Here is a 23,721-nt window from a genome sequence, read left to right as displayed (position 1 = left end):
CTTCAGCATATAAAACTAAAATACAAACCCGAAATTAATAATTCTCAAAACAAATAGTAATTGCAAGTTTAATAAAAAAATAATAATAATAATAATAATACACATAAACAACGTGTTACAGTCCTTTCTTCCGTGACCGGGCGGGTGTCACGTGACTATTAATGCGCAAAAAGTGTTTCCATTACACTTTTGCGAAATACTTCTTTTTCGATACGTCTCAAAAACCACCTCATGGGAGCGCAAAAACTTTTTTGCGATATTTTAGTTTTTTTGCAAATCCAGTGTTTCCATTACCAGCTTACTTTTGCGAAACATGCCTTTTGCGCAAAACGCAGGGTAATGGAAACGCACCTAGTGTAGCAATTTCAGACTGTTATGTACTTCCAAGAAAGGACAGCAGAACAAATTCATCTGTTGTTATCCGGTTTATGAACAAAAAAGTAAGATCGATCTTCTGCGACAGGCCAAAAAAAAGAGGAACGAAAGTCTACATCAACGAACATTTAACCAAGAAGAATGCCGACATTGCAAGACAAGTAAAGACAATATATGTTGATAAGGTTTTAAAATGTAGAAAAATTGAAAAGTTGACTACTACTATTGATAACATAATGGAATGTGTAACTATCGAAGTACACATAAAAAATGTATCAAATGTAATTATAAGTTGTATATTTAGGACACCTGGGTCATGTCTTGAAACATTCAATGATAAATTAACAGATATTCTGAGTCACACACATGATAGAAAAAAAATGAGAATAATGTGTGGTGATTTTAACATTAATTTGTTAAATCAGAATGGTCATCAGAAAACAACTGATTTTATAAATGTGATGTATAGTAACTGTTTATTTCCTGTCATTACAAAACCTAGTAGAATAACAACTGATACAGCTACACTAATAGATAATATATTTACAAATAAAATTGACCTTAAAATAGAAAGTGGACTCCTTATTAATGATATGTGATCATCTCCCGGTCTTTGCAATTTTTTATGATTATTTTGATTTAAAAAAAAAATGAAGCCGATAACGTACACATTTGAAACAAGACTAAGAACACCACGCTCCATGGCTGCCTTTAAGTTGGATTTAGAGAAACATAAGTGGTCTGAGGTTTATTCAATTAACGATCCTAATACTGCATATAGTGAATTTCAGTCAACCATTATCTCTTTATACAATAAATATTGTCCATTAATCAAAATTACAAGAAAGTATAAAGGTCCAAATAAGGCACGGATGACGAAGGGGATAGAGAATGCATGTAAAAACAAAAATATTTTATCCAAAAGATTTATTAAATTGAGAACTGTGGAAGCTGAAGCAAAAGTATAAGACCTATAAAAAACTATTGAATATTATACGAACAAATAAGAAAGAATATCACCATGTATTAGAGCAGAATAAAAGTAAAACACAAGAAATATGGAAAATACCAAATCATGTAATTAAAAATAGTTAAAAAAAAAAAAAAATTATCCAGAATACTTCATAAAAGATAAAAAATATTGTAATTGATAAAATTTCAGACATAGCCAATAACTTTAATGAATATTTAGTTAAAGTGGGCAGTAACTTGGCAAACAAAATCCCAGAGCCAAGAGACAAACATGAAATAGATAAGTACATTGTAAATAATTCATCCACTGTGTTCCTTTATGCTGTCAATGACATAGAATTATTGAATGTTGTAAAAAGATTACAAAATAAAAAGTCCACTGACTTCTTTTAATATTTATATGACACTAGTAAAAAGTATTATAGAATATGTTGTGGGACCTTTCACATATATATGCAATTTGTCATTCAAAACTGGTATATATCCATCAAAAATGAAAATAGCAAAATATTGATTGTATATAAAAACATTATTCATGTTGTTAGTATATACAGTAATTAAACAGAATATTTTTGGTTCAAAAACTTCCAATACACGACACAACTTTTGGAACTGCGACAGACCATGTGTTGTTAATTTTTGACACAGTTAATTTCTTCTGCAGTCTTTTAAAACAGCAAACTAGTTTGGCCTTCTCTCCTTTATAGAGCGTTAAGGAAGCTATCATCAAGACAGCAATTACACACGAGATCAGTCATTCTCAAATAGGGGGCGGGGCCCCCCTTGGAGGCACGTGATGCCAGGGAGGCCGCGTGTAACCCCAGGAAGCAGTTGTATTTATTTTTATTTTATTATTTATTTTATTTTTTTAAATGTACTAACATAAAGTGTAATCGCACATCCACTACAGTAGGTGGCAGTGGAGCTCTCATTATGAGTGTGCACAATAATTATAGCTCTCTGCAGAGGTGTACTTACAACAATTTTATTGACAAATAATACTATTAATAGTTGTGGCAGAGAGTTGGGGTGGGGCATGACATATTTTCTTCTTACTGCACTAGATCATCTTTTTTTGAGTACCGTACTGTATATAATACATGTGCACAATAGGAGACATGTGCAACGTGCTTTATTTTAACATATCCTCGGTGTCTTCATAGAGATCTGTGACACGTATTTGTCAAAATAAAAGCAATGTGCATATTCCAAATGGTACTTGGCCATCTCCTCTTGTGTGTCACTTGGTGTAGCAGTAAACATGATGACGGCCTGCTTGCAACTATTTGCGGAAGCAGAGTGCAGAGAAGAAAGTGAGTGGCTTTAGACAATAAAGCATTTTTAACTCGTGGAGGCAGCAGTTCAATCACTGTATTATGTGTGTATGGCACCTGGCATATTGGCAAACACAAATGGTGATGCTCTGCACCAACACTGCTTCGAAAACTTCATCAAGTAATCGAGTAAGTGCTGCTTATCAGAAGATTAAGCAATTAGCTAACCAGTGCATCAAACAAATTCCAATGCAACTCTGCTTATCATATGCAAAGCCACCATGGGCTAACTGGTTAATTTCATTCTTAAATGAGTGGGAAAGCAGTCCAAGGACAGCTATTTGTATACAAACCAAAGGTAAATTGTCAATAATACTGTAAGTTCGCTTTAAGTCTCTGTGGAAATGAAAACAGAACATTTAGGTCTTATAATGTTCCTTTGTTGTTATATGATGTTCAGGTCGTCGTGACTTTGTCACCTGTCAAGGAAATATGTTCAGCCTGTTTGACGCCAGTGTATCCAATGGAAAAAATGGTGGCCAATAAACGTGTCCTGCACAACAACTGTTTCTGCTGTAAACACTGTCAGAAGAATCTCAGGTGAGATGTTTGACAAAAAATGTAGTTAGCATTTCACTTACACTACAAAGTAATTAAGACATTCTTTTTCAATTACAGCATTCACAACTATTCCTCTCTTTATGGAGAGTTCTACTGCATGTCTCACTACCAGCAGCTTTTTAAAAGAAAGGGAAATTATGATGAGGGATTTGGGCACACGCAGCATAAAGACCGCTGGCTTCAGAAAGATAAAGAAATAGATGAACCTGACACCACATCGGCACCAAAAATGATCAAAAGCAACTCCAACACGGCAACTGTCTCCAGAGATTCGTCTGCTGACGTATTTGCCACAAAGTCACGTGAAAGTGAGATGAGGCATGGCAGTGGAAAACTGAAAGTTAACTGGCCACCAGAAAAGACGAAGCCACTCTACAATGTAAATTTGAAACAAAAAGATAAGCCCATGATGTTTATACCTGCCAACGTATCCGATATCAGGGGAAAACCTCAGACAATAGACAGTACCTCAGAGGAGAAGGCACTCTTCAAGGAGCCAAAATTCAGGACTGGTGCCACAAAAACGAAACATTTTCAAGACAGCAATTCTACAAAAGCACTTGACTTGCCTTTTCCAGAAAAAAACAACAGTTTCCCAGATACAAATACGAAGCAGGCAGTAGCTGTACCCACCAACAAAGCAAGCTTGAATACAGCATCAAACAAGCTGGATGTGACTTCGAAGAAAACAAGGAAATCTGTGTGGTTTGCGCCAAATGCTGACATTTCTCACCATGATCAGCTGGCCAACTCAAGTCAAATGACCTCAACAGATACAGAAGAGGATGCCCCTGAGCTCCACATTAAAACATGCAATAATGCAAATGACCATTTGGGCAAAAATGACTCCGACCAGTCAAGTGAGCTCAGAAAATTGCAACATGAACATAAGCCCAGAGGTGAGGCAACCACTGAGGAGGCTGATGTTGAGAAAAGTCCAGGGTTGCCCCAAACTGAGAACAAAAATGATGAACAGACAATTCTTGGTGACTCAAGCGATGATGTCAAAAACAATTCACCTTGTGTGACACAAGAATTATCTGATAAACTGGACAAAGATTTTGAAAAAGTAAATCGTCTTACAGAACCAAAACTAACTGAAACACTCACTGAAAGCAACGTTAGTAAGGATGACCAGGTAAACTTAGCAAAAGAACACAGTACCAACAAACAAAGGCCAAAGGTCAAATTAGGATCTTGGTCCAAAGGAAGAAGCCCTTTGTCAAAACTCTTTGCTGCGAGTGGCGCTGAAAAAACCAGCAAGACAAAAGCTAAAAGTGTCAAGAAAGCAGATGACAATTCTGCTGTTGGACTCTTTCAGTCATCGTCAGACAAGAATGAAGACGCCAATGAATGCAAACTGCACACAGATGGTCCGAATACAGCTACGGTTGATACCATCCAAGTCAATCCTCAGGAAGGCAAGGATGACGCTGGCAACACGATACTTGCTTCTGACACCAACATGCTGGATGGCAGCAAAGTGGAGGCTACAAATGCGGAGCCAGAGATCCTAATCAGTGAACCAAGTGATAGCCTACCGGATTTGGTAGAAACAGAGACAAACAAGCCGCCAGTAAGTGTTGCTGAGACAGCTGACTGCAATGATCTTTCTTCCATTGACATGCATAGCCCTCAAGAGTTAACTGATGAACTGCTCGTTGAACAACACAGAGTTCCTACTGTCAATTCTGTTTCTGCTGATCCACCATCTACAAAGACCAATCAAGAAAAAGATGAACTTGATGATGCAACAAAACCAAAAGAAAAGACTAGTGACCACAACACATTGTTTGATGTCATTGAAGAAGCTTCACAAGCTAGCTCTAATCCTCTTGACCAGTTTATTTCCCAGGAGAGTTTTGGAGATAACCCTGATGATGTCATGTTTTCAGTCACTAATGATACATCCTCTGAGAGTGTTTGCGTGCTTGACACTCAGCCAGGATCAACCCAAACTGAAGTGCTTGGATTGGTCGAGCAAGTGACTGTCCCTGATTCCGTTAGCCAGGCTGACAATCAAGGCCTGATAACTTTGACAACAAACAGCCTGACACACATTCAAGAGTCGGATTTTGACTTATTCATCTCAAATAGCAATTTGCTCACCCAACAACCTGTTAACAGCCCACCAGCCGCCAACGCTGATGATATCTTTGCAGTGGGTGAAATGCCAACTCGTGCAGAGGTTCTCAGTGCTAGTCCACTGAATGGGCTGCTTGACTCAGCTCAGTCACCCCAGGGAGACCTTTTCTCTCTTGACTTCTTTGCATCAGAAGCTCAGTTGCTGCCCAAGTCGCAAGAAACAAGTGATGTAACTTCATCTTTGGGTTATATCGATCCTGAGAAAACTGTCGAGAATGCTGTAACACACAATAACTGGATGGATGATTTGCTTGGATAAGTGTAGGGATCAAATGTGATCATTGATGTGCGTATGATTTTTTTTTTTAATATATATATATATATATATATATATATATATATATATATATATATATATATATATATATATATATATGGATTTAGCAAGAAAGCCAAACTATTATGATTTGCATCTGCAATTACATTTTGAAACATAAACTGCACTTTGTAAGAAATTTTGTTAGACTATAGTATATGTTATTTGATTATTATTTTATTTTTTACCCTAATTTGACATTAGCTAATAAATCATGATTTAGTTTGCAAATTTTTGCATTTAATAAATCCAATAATTGAGTAAATGCAAGCAAGAAAGTAAAAATGTATGAAATGACAGCATGTGAAAACTACTTCTTGAACGTGTGATTCATGTTTGTTATACAATACGCATAACCATCCCATATTTCAATGAAAATGTACTTTATTTAAATGGAAATCAGCAAATTATGATTGTAACAAACAACTAGTTGACATTGTTGGTGAAAATAATTTCAGCATTATGCTTTCATCATCTGATATCTGATTAAAAAAAAAAAAACTTGTGCCATCAAATTGCATGTTTACAACTAATTATGATACACACATGTACTGTACTATAGTACATTTCAGTTTAAAATCCTTGATCTAAATGAGAATAACAATCACGGTACCATTAAAATCTTTGTAATATTTGTACCACTGCCACAACACTTAACAGCATTGTCTGTTATCACGTTAATAGAAAAGGTTAAATTGCGGTTCCAGAAAGGCAATTTACTTTCTCAAAGGTGCTTTGTGGAGTTTGTCACATTGCTCGTGACTGCCTCTTCTGGCCTAAAGCGTAACTGCAACCTCTGTGTCAAGCTTGTGCATCGTGCGCACGCTACGTGCGCTATTTGTTTTTGTCCCCCCAGCAAGAAAACTCTTGCTTCATCCCTCACTCATATGTTTGAAAATGGCGCTCAAAGAGGATGTTGCCTGGAGGACCGTTGGGCTTGTGAATGGGTAGAGGGTTGGGTTGGGCGGGGTCTGGCTGTGATTAACAGCAGCAGTGCAAACTACGATCTAAATAATTTCTATACGACCACAAGCTATGCTCAATAAACGTACCACATTCTATGCTCATAAATCACTCACCTCAAAATGGGTGTAAAGATGTTTGCAAAACACTACACTTCGCTAAGGAGGCGTGTACGAGACTTTTTTTTTATTTTGATTTGATTTATTGAACATATAAACATTCAAACAAACAGCAGAGAAAAAAAACAAAACAAAACAAAACATAAAATCATCAGTTTACATATTCAAAAGGGAGTAGGAAAAAGTTAAAAACTTATCTAGTCCTACTACCCCTATACATTATATATTTAAACTTATTTCATTATTAATACAAGGTTAATATTTTTAAAAATAAAATGTATAAACCTGGTAATGAATACAAGTGCACTTGGACATGCGTGCATTTGCCAGCAACATATGTACATAGGCCTATGTACAGTTATTCTTTTGGGTCACGCGCAGTGCCAACACAAGTCACACAAGTGCACCGAGAGGACGCGATAGCCAAGGGAAATACCGAGATGGACGGCACGGGCTTCTGCTACTGTCTTCAGCTGCATGTTGACACTCGCCGTGACGCCAGTGTCGCGACCTTAACCTTAAGATGGCGCCACACACACGGCTTTTGCCCCAAATTCAATATTTCAACAGACATGCACTAATATGTCAAAATAATGACCACAACACATAAGACAGCATTAGTAGGCAGACACTCGTTTATACAGGTTATCAGCAAAAAAAAAGAAAAGAAAAAAAGTTGATGTTGTGTTTGAAAGATGACAACTGTGTTGGAGTTGTGTTCATATTCTGCGGCCAGTGTTTAAAATTTTGCAACACGTGTATCACCGTGGGAAAAGTGTTTGGGAAAAGTGTTTGGGAAAAGTGTGAAATGTGTTTAAGGTTTATCAAAAAAATAATTGATGAATTTTGAGAATTGGGTCTAAGCCTGAACAGTGTGTAAGGTTTGGCCGGAAAAGTGTTTGACTGGAGAAATTAGTCTCGGAAACTGAGAATTTGGTTCAGAGAATGGGGTTTAGTGTTTTAGCAACTGAGACAAACTGTAACATCCTACGGAAACTGACAAATTCAAAATGGGGAGCCACAGCCTCCACCTTAAGAACAACTAATCATCAGCAGAATACGCCTGTCCTGTCTGGGAGAGATCGACCCACACTAAGAAATTAGATCCATCCTTGAACACCTGCCGCCTGATCACTGGATGCCTGAAACCCACGAATACAAACAACTTGCATCTCCTTGCTGGTATTACCTTCCCACCATCAGACGGCAGGTTACGAGCCAAGTTGAGAAGACGAAGGCCTCACTCAGATGAACGCCACAGTCTTCATGGACGTCAACCACCGACACAACAACTGAAGCCAACAAGGAGCTTTCTCAGCCATGTCCAACCCCTAATAACATCTAACACTCCAGCTCTGGTTGTAAAAGCTCCAAAAAGAACAAGTTGACATGCAGATACCACCAGCTGAGGAACTCCCTCCTGGCTCAGACGCATCATGGACTCAATGGACAACACTGCGAACCGTTCCAGGGTTGCTCTAAATCAGGGGTGGCCAAGTTCGGTCCTCGAGAGCCACTATCCAGCCTGTTTTCACCTGATTCATGAGTTTTGACAAGAGTGATTCATTTTGCACAGGATGTGAGATGCTCTGCATCTCGTCTGCATGGTTGTGCAAATTGCGTGAAGAGTTTTTAAAATCCCAGCCGTTTGGTATTTCGTGCTTAAGCAATCGTAAAAAACTGTAAAACACTTCAGCGAAAGAGGAAGTTGATGCTGTAATTCCCAGCATGCCAAGTGGCACATTGCCAATAGCAAGAAATATGATTTCGTTTTTATTTGTTAATGTTAGATGTTGCAGTAGTAACAGACTTGTTTTGCATTCATCCCTTTTATGAATTCAATATTTGTTCCAGGGTTTTATTTTTTAGCACCATAACTAAGAATTTTATTTATAATCAGTTCCTTAAATATCTTGGCCAGACAGCAAAGGCTTTTTGTGGAACATGTTTTCCCTTGCAATGTTTTTGAGCTCAAATCAGCTATACATGGTTCTGTTTAAAGGACTACTCTCATTCTCATATATTTTGCATTCCAATTTTACTGATTGCACCTCATTACAAAAGTCACATTTCCCTTCTTCATGTTTATCAGTAATAAAAAGCGTTTGTCCTGCTGTCCAGGCACGTCCGTCCGTCCGTCTTGTACTCAGCTTTTGAAGGACAGTTCTGAGATTTTTAAGTTGGTCCTAACTTAAATACACTCCTGAATTTAGTCAGGGCAAATCTGTCTGTTCAGAATCAATACATTATTAAGTTAAGACAGATTTCTTTGTTTTAATTTAGACCATCTTATTAAAATAAGTTATCAGTTGATTCTGTGTTCATGGAACAAACACATTTTAATGCATAGAAAGCCGTTGATTTTAAGCTGTACCTACTAACACTTTCATTCCTTTTTGAGTGTAAAGCGATGAGTCTGGTTCCCAAGCTAATATGCACATTGAAGCATAAAAAATATATAAATAACTATGGACGGATGGATGGATGATTTTAAGTATGTAATGTACAACACCAGTTTACATACATTTCCAAATTTTGAATGACATTTCAGATGGAAAACTGCAACAATTATTAAATAATTTACAGTTTAGTTGATTTGATGTTCAAAAATATTTGCGTTATTCTCTTTCCTCGTTGCCTTCTTATTCCTGCAAGACAAAGGAATTAAGCAAGCATTAGTTGTTGCAGTACGTGATTGTTGCACATTTCCCATGGACATAATAACATATCAATCTGCCTGAGCATATTTTCCTCCAGTTGTTTACCTGTTGCGTTCAGCCTCATCAAAAGAATCTGGCAGCTCTATCCCCCGTGTCTCAGGAAGCGAGAAGCAGAGACACCCACTAACCAGTGTGAGGCCACTGAAGCTTATGATGGGTATGGACCAGTGGAACACAGCCAACATGTTGACCAATGGAGCGATAAGACCGCCAGCTCGACTGGCAATGGAGCCCAAACCAGAAGCTGTTTGTCTGAAGCAAGAAAACAAATACACAAGGAACTCAATCTCACAAATGTCCTGCCAATGTTTTAGCTGTCGTCACAAATCAAAACAAAACATCTCCCTCCCCCCACATATAATATGTTTTGGTGGTATCAGGTGTGCCAGTAAAACATAACTGATGAGAGAAGAAAAGTGGGATGGAGATTGATTCTCTTACCGACAAGATGTTGGGAATAACTCTTGAACATAAATATTGCATATGGTTGCAGCCCAATTGACGATAAGGCGTCCTGAGGTGGCCAGGACAGTAACAGTAACAGGATTTCCTTAAACAGAATAAGAAATCAAAAATATGATTTTCATAAACCTGCAGGGTATGTTTGTGGACAGTCCATTGAAAAGAACTGAACTTAACTCAAAAACATTTGAAAAAAAAACAACCACAGATGAACTAAGTGTTGTGCATAAATAAAATCAAACATAAAACACAACAATACTAATAAATAAGAAATGGGTCAAAAATTGCGAATATTGTGTTGTGATTTTAATATTGATTTATTAAATCCAAATGGACATTAGAAAACAACTGACTTTATAAATATGATGTATAGTATTAGTAAGTTTATTTCCTGTTATTATGAAATCTAGTAGAATAACAATTGATACAGCTACACTAATAGATAATATATTTAAAAATAAAATTGACCTAAAAAATAGAAAGTGGACTCCTTATTAATGATATAAGTGATCATCTACCGGTCTTTGCAATTTTTTATGATTATTTCGATTTAAAAAAAAAAAAAAAAAAAAAAATGAAGCCGATAATGTACACATTTGAAACAAGACTAAGAACATCACGCTCCATGGCTGCCTTTAAGTTGGATTTAGAAAAACATAAGTGGTCTGAGGTTTATTCAATTAACGACCCTAATACTGCATATAGTGAATTTCAGTCAACCATTATCTCTTTATACAATAAATATTGTCCATTAATCAAAATTACAAGAAAGTAGAAAGGTCCAAATAAGGCATGGATGACGAAGGGGATAGAGAATGCATGTAAAAACAAAAATATTTTATACAAAAGATTTATTAAATTGAGAACTGTGGAAGCTCAAAGTATAAGACCTATAAAAATAAACTATTGAATATTATACGAACAAGAAAGAAAGATTATCATGCATTATTAGAGCAGAATAAAAGCAATACACAAGAAATATGGAAAATACTAAGTCATGTAATTAGAAAAAGTTCTAAGAAAAACAAAATTATCCACAGTATTTTATAAAAGATAATATTGTAATTGATGAAATTTCTGACATAGCCACTAATTTTAATGAATATTTAGTTAAAGTGGGCAGTAACTTGGCAAACAAAATCCCAGAGCCAAGAAACAAACATGAAATAGATAAGTACATTGTAAATAATTCATCCACAATGTTTCTTAATGATGTTAATGATATAGAAGTATTAAATGTATTAAATAGTCCACCGTCTTAACATTGATATGACATAGTAAAAAGTATTATAGAATATATTGTACAACCTTTTACATATATTTGCAATTTGTCATTTAAAACTGGTATATTTCCATCAAAAATGAAGATCACAAAGTTATTCCTATTTCTAAAAGTGGAGAAAGACACACGTTTAATAACTACAGACCAATGTCATTGTTGCCACAGTTCTCAAAAATTCTAGAAAAATTATTTTCATACGGACTGGACAATTTTATTGAGAAACATAAGCTCTTAAGTGAAACCCAATATGGGTTTAGAGAAAAACGGACCACCTCAATGGCAGTCATGGAACTCGTGGAAGCAATATCTACCACATAGATAATGAAAAATTTACTGTTGGGATTTTTATGGATTTCAAAAAAGCTTTTGATACTATAGATCATTCTATATTAATGAATAAATTAGAGCGATATGGAATAAGAGGCTTAGCATATAAATGGATGAAAAGTTATTTGGATAATAGATATCAATATTTGCAGTTTAATAATGTACAAGCAAAATACATGAAGATTACTCATGGAGTTCCCCAAGGGTCTGTGCTCGGCCCTAAATTATTTATACTGTATATAAATGATATTTGCTGTGCCTCAAAAATATTGAAAGCGTCTTATTTGCTGATGGTACAACTTTCTACTGTTCAGGAGAAAACCTCAAGCAGCTTCTGACTATTGTGGAGTATGAATTGAATACATTAAAAAATTGGTTTGACATGAATACAATTATCATTAAATTTAAATAAAACCAAGTTCATAGTTTTTGGCACTAGACAAATCACTCATCAAGTTAAAATTATGGTGAATTTAATTGAAATAGAAAGGGTGTATGAAAATAAATTCCTTGGAGCAGTTATTGATGACAAATTATGTTGGAAGCCACACATAAAAAATGTTTAAAAAAAATCAAACGTAAAAAATCATAGGGATACTCCGTAAAACTAAGGATGTCCTGAACATGAAATCATTATGTATATTATATAGTTCATTATATTACCCTATCTGACCTATTGTGTGGAAATGCATATAAAACAAATACCAACTCCAATTGCAAGAGAGCCATAAGAATATTAATCGATCAAAATATACAGAACCAACACATCCACTATTTATTAAATGCAATGAAATGTTATGATTGGTTGAGTTTAAAATAGCACAAATAATGTACAAATTTATAATAATTTACTCTGCCACAGTACTCAGAAGTTGTTTGAAATTAGACACAGTCCTTATGAGATAAGGGGTACAAGTGTGCACAAAAACAAAACAAAACAAGAACAAATGTTAAGCAAAGGTGTGTATCTGTAAAAAGTTTTAATTTGTGGAATAATTTAGGAATTGATCTGAAAAAATGTGACTCACTTCTGGAGTTTAAAAAAATGTTTAAAAGTTCAACAAAATTACTTATGTCAATCTAGAGTATGAAAATTCTATATGTGAGTATGTGTATATGATTTAGATAGGTATTATGGTTTATGTCTAGGACATTTATGTATATATGTTATTGGCAAATGCACGCATGTCTAGTGCACTTGTATATATAACCAGGTTTATACATTTTATTTTAAAAATATTTAATTATTATTGTATTAATAATGAAATAAGTTTAAATATATCAAGTGAAAGGGGTAGGCTGCTGTAGGCTGTATTGTGGCTCCTCACTTCAAGGACGCATCTGTTGAGGAAGGACGCATCTGTACTTGCTCCTGCACTCGCTCGTGAATCTAACTACTTGTTGATTTTTGCATTGGGATTTGTAACTACATTGTTGCAGAATGCCTGGCGGAAAAAGAGCCGACGAGATTGAGGAGATAAAATCTTCTCTTAAAAAACTCAGTGGAATGGTTGCCGAATTACTTGAAATGAAGAAGAGCATTGAGCCACTTCTTCAGGAAATACAGCAATTGAAGACAGAGACACAGGAAAAAGATCGACACATTGTTGCCTTGGAACAAAATGTGGATGATTTGGAACAAAATCTTCGTATCAACGATGTGATAGTCACCGGTATCAAGATCAAGCCGCGCCGTGGCCCTTTGAGAGCTGCGGCTAGCACGATCACGGAAGATTCTGACCAATCTTCAGGGAACGAGACTGTGGAACAGCAAGTGACACTTCAACTCAGAGATTTGGGATTAACTGTTGATCCTGCGCACATTCAGATGTGCTTTTCGCTTCCAACTGGAGGGACACGACCACCGGCAGTTCTGATCAGGTTTGTTGACAGAAAGAAAAAGATTGCTCTTCTGAGAGACCGTCACAAGCTTCGTGGGAAACATGTCTACATCAACGAAAACCTCACCAAACGAAATGCTGACATCGCCAAAAAGGCTCGACAAATGAGAAAGAATGGACTTATCGAAAGCACGTGGACAAAAGACTGCCGAATTTTTATTCAAACTAAAGATAACTCTGGTCAACTAAAAACACGAATCGTGAAAGGAGCTGAGGAATTGGCAGCGCTTGAGAGACAACAGTAATTCACAATATCACAACAACAACAACAACAACATCACTAATTACCCAAAGCTGGAGTTGTATATGATTATTTGCTGACTTTGCCAAGGCTAACTCTTGTTTATACACCTGCATTGATAACATGTATTGCTGTTCCCGTTTGAATCTAAATATTGTCTGGCTCGAATTCCGTTAGGACATTTGTTGTAACAGTCAAGGCTACATGATAAGGCTGTATTGTGGCTCCAATGAATCTGCTGTCAATACGCAAAATGGGGGTTGGTGGTCTGGTTCCTGGAATGCAGCTGGCGTGGGCCGCTCTGCTGGGTGAGCGAGGCTGGGCAGCGCACAGGAGTCATCAGATCCACAACATGCTAGCAACCAGTGGTGCTACCTGACCAGAATCGAGTGCTGAAATTGCTTGAAAGCAATGGGCCGAATGCAAGCCGATCTACTCTTCTGGAAAGCACAACATGTGTGAAAGCTGATCCGAGGTCAGAGAAGACCCTACTGGTGAAAGAGAAGAATTGCGCTTGCCTTGGCTGCTCGCCTGGCGGGGTGGGCTTGCTGGTGGCGTCTGGGGACCGACTCACCAGTGCCAAATGACTGGGACTAGCCACAATCTACACACGGACATTCAAGATGAACTGAGCGAGCAGTGTCTGGGATATGGGATGGATAACGATAAAAATTAATGTCTATTCTAAATAATGTATATGATTGATGCGTTATAGTAATGGGTCGATGGGGACGGGTCTCGAATAAGCTTCGGCTTCTACCCGTCAGCCCTTCTTTCGGATGTCAATGTTGCAAATGATGTGATGTGATTGATGTAAACTGTAATGTGTCCGAAAGGAAAAAATGAATAAACTAAACTAAACTAAACTAAACTAGGACTAGCTATGTTTTTAACTTCTTCCTACTCCCTTTTGAACATGTAGGCTGTGATTGATTGATCATTTTATTGGGGTTTTCTTTTCTTTTAGTTTCTGTTTTTTTCTGCTGTTTGCTTGTTTATATGTTCAATAAAAATCAAATAAAAAAAAATACAATTAAAATGTATAAAATGTAATTGATAAAAATCAAATGAAAACGAATGTTTTGACCTTGTTTCTTTCATTCATATTTTTTTTTTTTTTTTTTTTTTTTAAACAAGGCAACTTCTGCCTTACCTTGATTAAATGCGAGGATCAAAATACACAAGATGCCCCCAGTGAGAATTGTTGAAAGGAAAGATACTCTTCTCCCCAGTGCTTCCAAGAGCCAGACGCAAAGCAGATGACCTGGTATTTCAGTCAGTCCAAACACGAGCTGTGTCAGGAATACGTCCAAGCCAAAATTCCCCACATTGAATGAAATGCAGTAGTATGCAACATTCAAAGAGAACCTGGAGAAATCAAAAGAATTAGTCTGCAAAAAGACCAAAATGTAACACATACATACACATACATATATATACATATATATATATATATATATATATATATATATATATATATATATATATATATGATGTGGTATAGAAATAAACTTGCCTTGCCTTTTTATGATTAAATAATATTGTCTTAATCTATGTTACTTACATCAGTTGCCAGTAATTTAACTTACCATGTGAACAATAGGGCAAAGAAATATTTCCGAAGCACTGGTGATTGGATAAGCATTAAAATGTTGCTCTTTTTCTCAGGTTCTTTGACAGCAATCTGTAATGCACACAAACACATCATTCCCACTTTGATCAATGCAGCAAGTTATCAGTCCAAAACATTTTTGATTATAACACTACCAAAGTCGCTTGAACTAATGAATAATTATTTGTGTATGCAATTTTGCCATTATATTTATAAGTTGTATGGGAGACTGGGGCTTGTCATTTGCTTCAGTTGTCACATTGCAATTATCTTCTCCAACAGAGGGCGCAAGAAAAAAAAATTGGAATACTAGTTTCCTTTTCTTCTAGTTTAAATAGTCAGGGGTCTGTAACTCTGCACTGACACAAATTATGAAATGACATGATGAATAGGAAATATGCACCTGAGACTGGTCTTTCATCAGTACATATTTTGTTTATATGTGATTTTTGAACAACAAAACCCTAAACAAAATAAAAACGAACTATGATGATAAATCCAAAACTATTTTAACTCATTTGCTCCCAAAAACGTATAAATTCGTTCTATTTTAAATGTTTTAAGTGTCCCAAAGAAGTATTTATACGTGTTTATATTTTGTTTTTGTTTTTTTATGCTAGAGCATACAGAAGGCTTTGATGAAGCCTCTCAACTGCAAAGAACAGTTGAAGAAATGGTCGTTATTACACAAACGGCCAGCAGGTGGCAGCAGAGTATAAGAGATCAACCATGGCCATGTTGATAAAGAGAAAAGAAAAAATACTTCTGTGAAAATGGCAGGGAGTCAATGAGTTAATAAAGAAATAAATTCTGTCAAAGTAAATAGTAATCAGTATTGATTCCTCAGCAAACCCCGGTCACCCCTACTCCAAACAGACTGTGGATGTCATTCCACATGACCGTTTTCTTGAGAATACACACTTTCCAACATTATGGCATTCACCAATGTAAAGTACACCGTCAGAAAAAAAGGGTGCTTTTTGTGCACCAACGTGTACAATTTGTTCAACGACTGAGTGTGGCTGTGTTTGTTTACTGTATAATTTACTGCACAGTGTTCCCTCGTTTATCGCGGGTGTTTACGTTCCAAAAACTACCCGTGATAATGAAAAGCCGCGTAATTTTTATATGTCCCATTAAATATATATATTTTTTTAGTTTATGTTTTTTCATTTAGGTATAATTTTTACTTTATTATAAGTGCTTTTCATTCATCATATGTTAGTTTTCATTTACATTCATTTTTTTTCATTAAAAGTAGTTTTTTGTTTTTTTTTAAATTTACTTATACAGCACAGTATAGATTTTTTTTCATTTGTTTTTTTTCATTTTGGTATAATTTTTAGTTTATTATAAATGCTTTTTCATTCATCATACATTTCTTTTCATTTCATTATTTTTTTTCTCATTAAAAGTATGTTTTTTAATTGACTTATAGAGCACAGTATTAACATTTTCTCACATACTGTAGCTCTTTTTTAAATAGAGTAGCCTCTCTCAGTGTTCAAACCTTTATAATAGTAACAATATAACAGGCCGGTATGTTTTCTAAAAATAATAATTAATAATAATAATAATAATAATAATAATAATAATAATAATAATAACAACAACACACACACGCAACATTAACAGCAACAATAACAGCTGTTAGTAATGACACTGTAAAATTTGGGTTGTTTCAGCCTCTTACGAGCCTTGAATGGGCGTGGCCTCTGAGTCAGTGATCAAAAAAAGGAAATAGGAAAAACCGTTTGCAGTGTACACACGTGCTGGCCAATTTATGTAGTGTTGTACATACACATTTATATTTTCCTGTGTTATATAAAAGAATGAAATCTTATTGAATGTTATTTTTTAAGACTGTTCAATATGTCAAAATGAAACAATAATCGGCACAACCTGTAAAGCATCACCAGTCCTACAGAAGTGTAGACTGTGGTGTGAAAGTGGACAGAGATTTTTCATGACTCACGTCACTCACCCACAGCTAAAGGGATAACCTGCTGCTTAGTGGTTTAAAAACAGGGTACTAAATAAATTGTCAAAAAGAAGTTTGAGTTTTTATTGATATAATTTTTACCAATTAGTTACACAAACATGATCAAAAAACATGCAAAACTTTATTGCTGATGAAAATACACCTCGAGTCTGATGTACAGTGTTCCCTCGTTTTCCGCTGGGGTTAGGTTCCAAAAAATACCTGAAATTCGTGAAGTTGTTAGCACCCCACAAGTCATATTGCACACGCGTCACCCCAACTTCAAATTTTTGCTAACATAAATAATAATTTATTATTATAAAGTCTGTTTGGTCCAAAATGAGCTTACATATTTTTTTATTTGTCTTAATATTTTCAAATGTGTAAACATTTTTTTGCTTTAAACAAAAACATAAATAATTGTTTTGAATAATCGTGATTTCAATTATTACCACAATAATCGTGATTATTATTTTTTCCATAATCGAGCAGCCCTAGCTCCAATCATACCTCTTCAGTTTGACCGAAGGAGCTCGGATTGCAGCTCGTGGCCTGCGCCAACCCGCGTGCGTCTATTTGTCTGGCGGACCCACGGCGCGCTGAGCATTCAACAGCACGTCTGATTTGGGGCGGACAGTCTTCATTTTAATTATGAAGACACAGGAAGGACACGAAAACCCATTTTGAACGAGACCGCGTCGCTGCGGTGCACCCAAAACGCCACAAAAACGCTCGTGTCCGGTGCTGGAGGTGACGTACGGCGCGGTGAGCATTCAACCGACGCAACTGCAAGCTTGGGGCTGACAGTCTTAATTTTAATTATAAAGAAAGGAGGCAGCACATGTCAACCTATTTTGACCGAAACCGCATCGCCGCAAAAAAAAAATCACGGTGTAAAAAAAACAAAAAAAAAACAACGAAGCCGCGATAAACGAGGGAACACTGTACTCCCCTTCAATCAGCGCCTGACAAGTGCATCTGCAATTGTGACTTTTGAATCCCACATGCAAGGGCATTACAGTAAGTAACGTAAAAAAAACATAATAAGCACTTGAAAAAATTGTGATGTAATGAAGGGCACGAATGATGAACCACAGTATGGTGTGGGAACACTTCTATTTTGTTATACTACGACGGTGTATTAGCGCCAAGTATACTATATTTTTTATTTTTTAAGAAGGCGGGTGTAATATTCCAAGAAAAAAAAACTGGCAAATTTGCGACTTTAGAAAGTGGCAAACTTGCGAGTTTATAAAGTGGCAGATCTATGAGGAAAAAAAACTCAGAAGCTTACGAGAAATACACGCAGCATAGCGTTTTTATTTTCACTGTCATTTATTTATTTTATTTATTTTGGACTTTTGTATAACCAGCCTCCCAAGTGTTTTACCACGTCAAAAATGACAGAGTTTGCAAACACAATGTGATTATCAAATAAATGAGCCTAGCTTCTTCTGCTATGAGTATTCTTCCTTCTTTCCATTTTCTCTGCTCAGTGACACCATGTTGCCTTTCACAGGTCAAACTTGTTACTGCAACAGACGTGTGTGTTGCTGTGTTGGTCATCTTGAGCGCATGACCACGAAAAGAGCAGTAAGGAAACACTTGCTGATTTTTTGTGTGTGAGGCCTTTCACTTGTTAAAAATCGGTTCAAAAAGTGTATGCGTGTGTGTAGCTCACTTTAGTGGCGAATGAAGCCCAATGTTTCTTTTGACAATCATACAACAAGCCAGCCAAAGCTTTTGTACCTTTTCCAGGAGAGTGTCTGAAAATCTGCGTTTATTGATAGCTGCCACCTTTAAAATCAATTCTTTCGCCTCCTCTGTCCTCCCTCTCTCCAACAACCACCTGGCGGACTCTGGAAGGAACCTGATTGTTATGTAAGAATATGGTGTTAATTATCACAAGTTATTCAAATGTTTCAAGAAGTGTTTGATGCTCACCATATATAACTAACAATGGCTGCAAATAGAGCTGCAGTGATAAACTGAGCTGTTCTCCAGTCTCTGACAAAATAGATCAGACCAGCAAGGATGGCCTGTCCAACTGCACCACATAGTTGAGTTGCGCATGCTCCCCACGACCTTTTGGATGAACCGATCCACTCTGTGGCTGTCAGAACAGAAAGTTTATTTATAAGATTTACCAAACATCATCGTTGGGAAACCAGTGAGGCATGGAATGTTTGTCTTAAATTAGTCTTCTGTGTTGTCAATGTATGTATTTTTTTATTCCGTTAGTTTGAATATGAAACACAATTGACTGGACTGCATGCAGGTTATTTTAGAATTATTCATAAATGCACATTCTGCCTCTAATAAAAACAACAGTATCTTTACTGTTCCAATTTCTCAGAAAACATTTAGCTCAGGGGGCCATATTTTGATTTTCAAAAAAAAATGGGCCACTCGACCCGGCCTCTAAATACTGAAATGATATTCAAATTTACTCAAAGATGACATACATTATGCTATTTTACCGTTAGTGTATGCATCCCCTATATATGTAGAAAATAAAGCAGAAAAAACATAACCCTCTTTCGAAGTCTTACTTGAGAAATGCCCAATGTTTTGTTTTTTTCCTTGTTTTTTTTGTTTTGTTTTTTTTGTCCCAAGATATACTTTTCAACCAGCCAACCTCTCGTGATTGACCTTTTTACTTTAAAAAAATTTGGGGGGGGATGATCGAACCCGTGCCATGGCCACATCACTAGTTTTGGACTGCAGAGCGCTAACAGTGAGCTAAAATTTCGGGCCGCCGATACAGCCCAGCACCTCAAAAACAGCCGTGAACGTCAGATAAATGACCGAGATATCAGATTGCTTGCATTATCATTATTATATTGCATTGTATCATAAAAAAAAACAAAAAAACATTCTATCACACCACACACAACGTATGCCAAATATAGTACGCCGGTAACAACACGATGCACTGCCTCCAATTTTTTTGCGCAAAGCATCAATCAAATTCAACATGCTAATTGATCCCGTAAAAAAAAACAATGAAACAGGATACTTTCATGAATTTATAAAATACCCGGACGCCTGGACAGGGCGTCAAAAAAAGTTTACATGCCCAGGCAAAAGAAAAAGTTTGGTCACCCTACATTTAGGAGATATGGAGCACTGCTAGGGGTGGGCGATACGACGATATTAGATCGTTAAGAACTTTAATGTGTTGACGATCTCATAAAGCTGACAGATCGGCAAGATCGTCTATGGCACATTCTATACAGTTGAACTTTATGCGGGCTCAAGCTTGGTTTATGCTTGATGCATCCGTGTGGTCTTTTTTTTTTTTTTTTTCCTCCTGCCTCCAATTACGGGTACACAACTCTCCCCGCGCCGCGACACGTCCACATTGCCCACACACACACCTACGAGAATTTGTCAACTATGCGGAGTCGCGGACGAGCAAACGCTGTCGTAAACAGTGTTTTGTACTTTCCAATTCTGTGTTTTATTTACTTTGCTAACTCATCCCAAACTGTTTTTGTCGATAGTTTATTGATGAAAAAACATGTTCAACTTCTATTGTGGTGTTACCTAGCGCTGTTCATACACTGTTGGCACTCTTTACTGCCTCCTGTAGTCTGGGAGAATATCAACCACAGCTGCTATAATTGCACTATTTCAATTGAAACCTGTTCAGAAAGCTTAGTTGGCTTAAGATGCCTGTTTTTTTTTTTTCTTTTAGGGTTTTATATACATTGTAAATATGTTTTAAAATCTACAAAAATGTTCAGAAACGTGAAGATTAGTCAAAAATATGTAAAAAAATAATAATTTTTTTTTTGATAAAATCTAGATCGTGATTTTATTTTTTAAAGAATCGTAATATGACATTTTTACCATATCGCCCACCCCTAAGCATTGCTACTGAAATGTTCACAAAGCCACACAATCTGTAAAAAATATTGTCCTTTCATTCACAACTTATATTGATGCCAAACTACTAGGTACAAACAAAGTTGTTCTTTTGCTCTCATAGTTAAATTAAACGTTATGAACCATTTACATCAATATGAACATAACTTACATTTAGTTAGCTCTTTTTTTATACACTGTAGGTAAAAATTGGTGATATACATCAGCATGTAGCAGCTGGAACTGAATGTCAAGTACAAAAATATGTGTATATGACTGAATATGTGTACAAAAAACCCAAAACAAGAACAAATATTAAGCAAAGGTGTCCATCCATCCATCCATCCATCTTCTTCCGCTTATCCGGGGTCGGGTCGCGGGGGCAGCAGCTTCAGGAGGGAAACCCAGACTTCCCTCTCCCCAGCCACTTCAACCAGCTCCTCCGGCGGGATCCCGAGGCGTTCCCAGGCCAGCCGAGAGACATAGTCTCTCCAGCGTGTCCTGGGTCGTCCCCGGGGCCTCCCGCCAGTGGGACATGCCCGGAACACCTCCCCAGGGAGGCGTCCAGGAGGCATCCTGGACGCCTCCCTGAAAAAAAAATAAGCAAAGGTGTGTATCTGTAAAAGGTGTTGATCTGTGGAATCATCTGGAAATTGCTCTGAAAAATTGTGACTCAATGCTGGAGTTTAAAAAAATGTTTAAAAGTAAAGTTAAAAAAGATTATCTATGTCAGACCAGTATATGAAAAATGTACATGTGAGTATGTGTAAGTGATCTGGATAGGTATTATGGTATATGTTTAGTAAATTTATGTATATATGTTTTTGGTAAATGTGAATATGTTAAGTGCACTTGTGTGTATATATATATATATATATATATATATATATATATATATATATATATATAACTTGGGTTATATATATCATTTATTATTTTATTATTATTTTTTAATAATTAGTAAATTAAAATTGTATTAATAATGAAATAAGTTTAAATATATTTAGTAAAAGGGGTAGGACTAGATAAGTTTTTAACTTCTTCCTACTCCCTTTTGAACATGTAAGTTATGATTAATTGAATGATTATGTTATTGGGATTTTCTTCTCTTTTGATTGTTGTTGTTTTTTGTTTTATCTCTGCTGTTCATCTGTTTATATGTTCAAAAAAATAATAAAAGGAAAAAAAAAATCTTTATATATAAATAAAATGGTTAATGATAAGGAACCATCGCAATACTTTACCCAATATAATGCCATTTAGCCGAAAACCTCCATAGCCAAGGCCCATCAAAAACTGTGATATCAGATACAGGAGGTAATTGGGGGACAATGCAGTGGTGACAGTAAAAACAAGGATTACCACCAATGGAATTTGAGCTGCTCGTTTGCGACCAAACCTGGAGAAGACAAAACTCGTTCAGGATAGAATGCGATGTCACTTGTGAGACGGATTCTTCTTACTTACGATTCAGCAAAAGGTCCAAATAAGAGACAACCCAGCAAAACTCCAAACATCATCACTGTTTGTGCCACTTGGAGTAAATTAGCCCGCTCACATACAAGATCAAACTAAAGCAAGAAAAGGTTAAGATATGAAAACCTATTTGGTGAATGTGTCAGATCAACAATCATCACTTACATCAGTGACTATGGTGGCAGTATAGAGTGAACTGTGGTAGACCCAACCATTCTGGCACACCGTGGTCTCATTGAGTCCGCGCTCCCTGATGGTTCCGATGTCCCAGTCCACTGGCACAAACATGCGGCACCTGCTGAAAGAGCCATCGTGCTCCAGAGGAACGGTCAAGTTGCGCTGTTCATCCAAGGTTAGGTTAGCATCTGCCTTGAGGATCCAATCTGTGTTGCAATGTCGCTCTGGATCGGACTGGATAAAAAAAACACAGGCAAACTCAAAAGCTAAAATCATATTCGGGAAGCTGAGCGCACAAATGATGAGCTTCTGGAAAATTCCGAATTCCCCAATGTTCTGTAGGATATCCCCAAAAGTGGCCATGTTCAGGGATTGTGGAATTCAAGTACCGTACTCAAGTGTGATGAATATCCCCTCATTGTCTAACATGCTACAAATGAACCACTGAGTTCAACTGACTTAATTCCACAAGAGTCATATTCGCAATTCGGGCTGGCACAGCATTTTTTTCAAACTTCGGACTCTTCCAGACGCCTCCTTACAAAGGATTCAAATGTTCTTGAACAAAACAGGGTGGCTGGTCCATTATATTGCACTCCAGCTATTTATGAAAGCCACCCACAGCCTGTTATGTGTAATTATTGCTGTATGATGTGATTACAGTGTACTATGACACGAGGTTACATAACAAAGATCTTTCAGTTTACTGCACGTTGACATTCTCTGAGAGCTTATTGGTATCAAAATACATTGTTACATAACATTCAAGGTGTTGTTGTTGTTTTTTTTTAATAGGATCTTTAGTTTCACGTTTTCCCGGCCGGTGTCATATCATTTTATCATGTCTTGCTTGTTATTCTCATCAGTGTGGTCCCTTTTGTTTTCTT

The 23,721-nt window shown here is 36.5% G+C and overlaps 2 protein-coding genes across 3 annotated transcripts in view; one reads left to right on the top strand and one right to left on the bottom strand.

Moving 5' to 3' along the window:
• Positions 1–5,705, top strand: part of LOC144027606 (uncharacterized) — a 34,461-nt gene extending 28,756 nt beyond the window's left edge. For both annotated transcript variants that reach the window (XM_077535292.1, XM_077535285.1), the window contains 2 exons: positions 3,082–3,221; positions 3,300–5,705. In XM_077535292.1, the coding sequence (XP_077391418.1) occupies positions 3,145–3,221; positions 3,300–5,646 (2,424 nt within the window). In that variant the 5' untranslated portion in view covers positions 3,082–3,144 and the 3' untranslated portion in view covers positions 5,647–5,705. The remainder of the gene's footprint in view (positions 1–3,081; positions 3,222–3,299) is intronic.
• A 3,565-nt stretch (positions 5,706–9,270) lies between these two features.
• On the bottom strand, positions 9,271–23,446 carry LOC144027583 (solute carrier family 22 member 13-like). Its single transcript, XM_077535244.1, has 10 exons — positions 22,823–23,446; positions 22,649–22,752; positions 22,426–22,580; positions 19,256–19,424; positions 19,061–19,181; positions 15,308–15,402; positions 14,872–15,086; positions 9,947–10,055; positions 9,551–9,757; positions 9,271–9,433 (listed from the first exon to the last, which is right to left on the bottom strand). The coding sequence occupies exons 1-10, from the start codon at positions 23,195–23,197 to the stop codon at positions 9,373–9,375; spliced, it is 1,611 nt and encodes a 536-aa protein (XP_077391370.1). The 5' UTR covers positions 23,198–23,446; the 3' UTR covers positions 9,271–9,372.
• Between the last annotated feature and the right edge of the window lie 275 nt (positions 23,447–23,721).

Source organism: Festucalex cinctus, chromosome 1, assembly GCF_051991245.1.
Source record: "Festucalex cinctus isolate MCC-2025b chromosome 1, RoL_Fcin_1.0, whole genome shotgun sequence".
In the NCBI taxonomy this organism is placed as follows: domain Eukaryota; kingdom Metazoa; phylum Chordata; class Actinopteri; order Syngnathiformes; family Syngnathidae; genus Festucalex; species Festucalex cinctus.
Note: the sequence above shows the minus strand (reverse complement) of the source record. Positions and strands in the feature narration are given on the sequence as shown.

What these genes read in the sequence shown, in the direction of transcription:
- LOC144027583 (XM_077535244.1), bottom strand. Translation starts at nt 23,197, where the DNA reads ATGGCCACTTTTGGGGATATCCTACAGAACATTGGGGAATTCGGAATT. An exon ending in GATCCTCGCATTTAATCAAG is followed by an intron (nt 10,056 to 14,871) that starts GTAAGGCAGAAG and finishes ATTCTGTTTAAG; the next exon opens with GAAATCCTGTTACTGTTACT. An exon ending in TTATTCCCAACATCTTGTCG is followed by an intron (nt 9,758 to 9,946) that starts GTAAGAGAATCA and finishes TTCTTGCTTCAG; the next exon opens with ACAAACAGCTTCTGGTTTGG.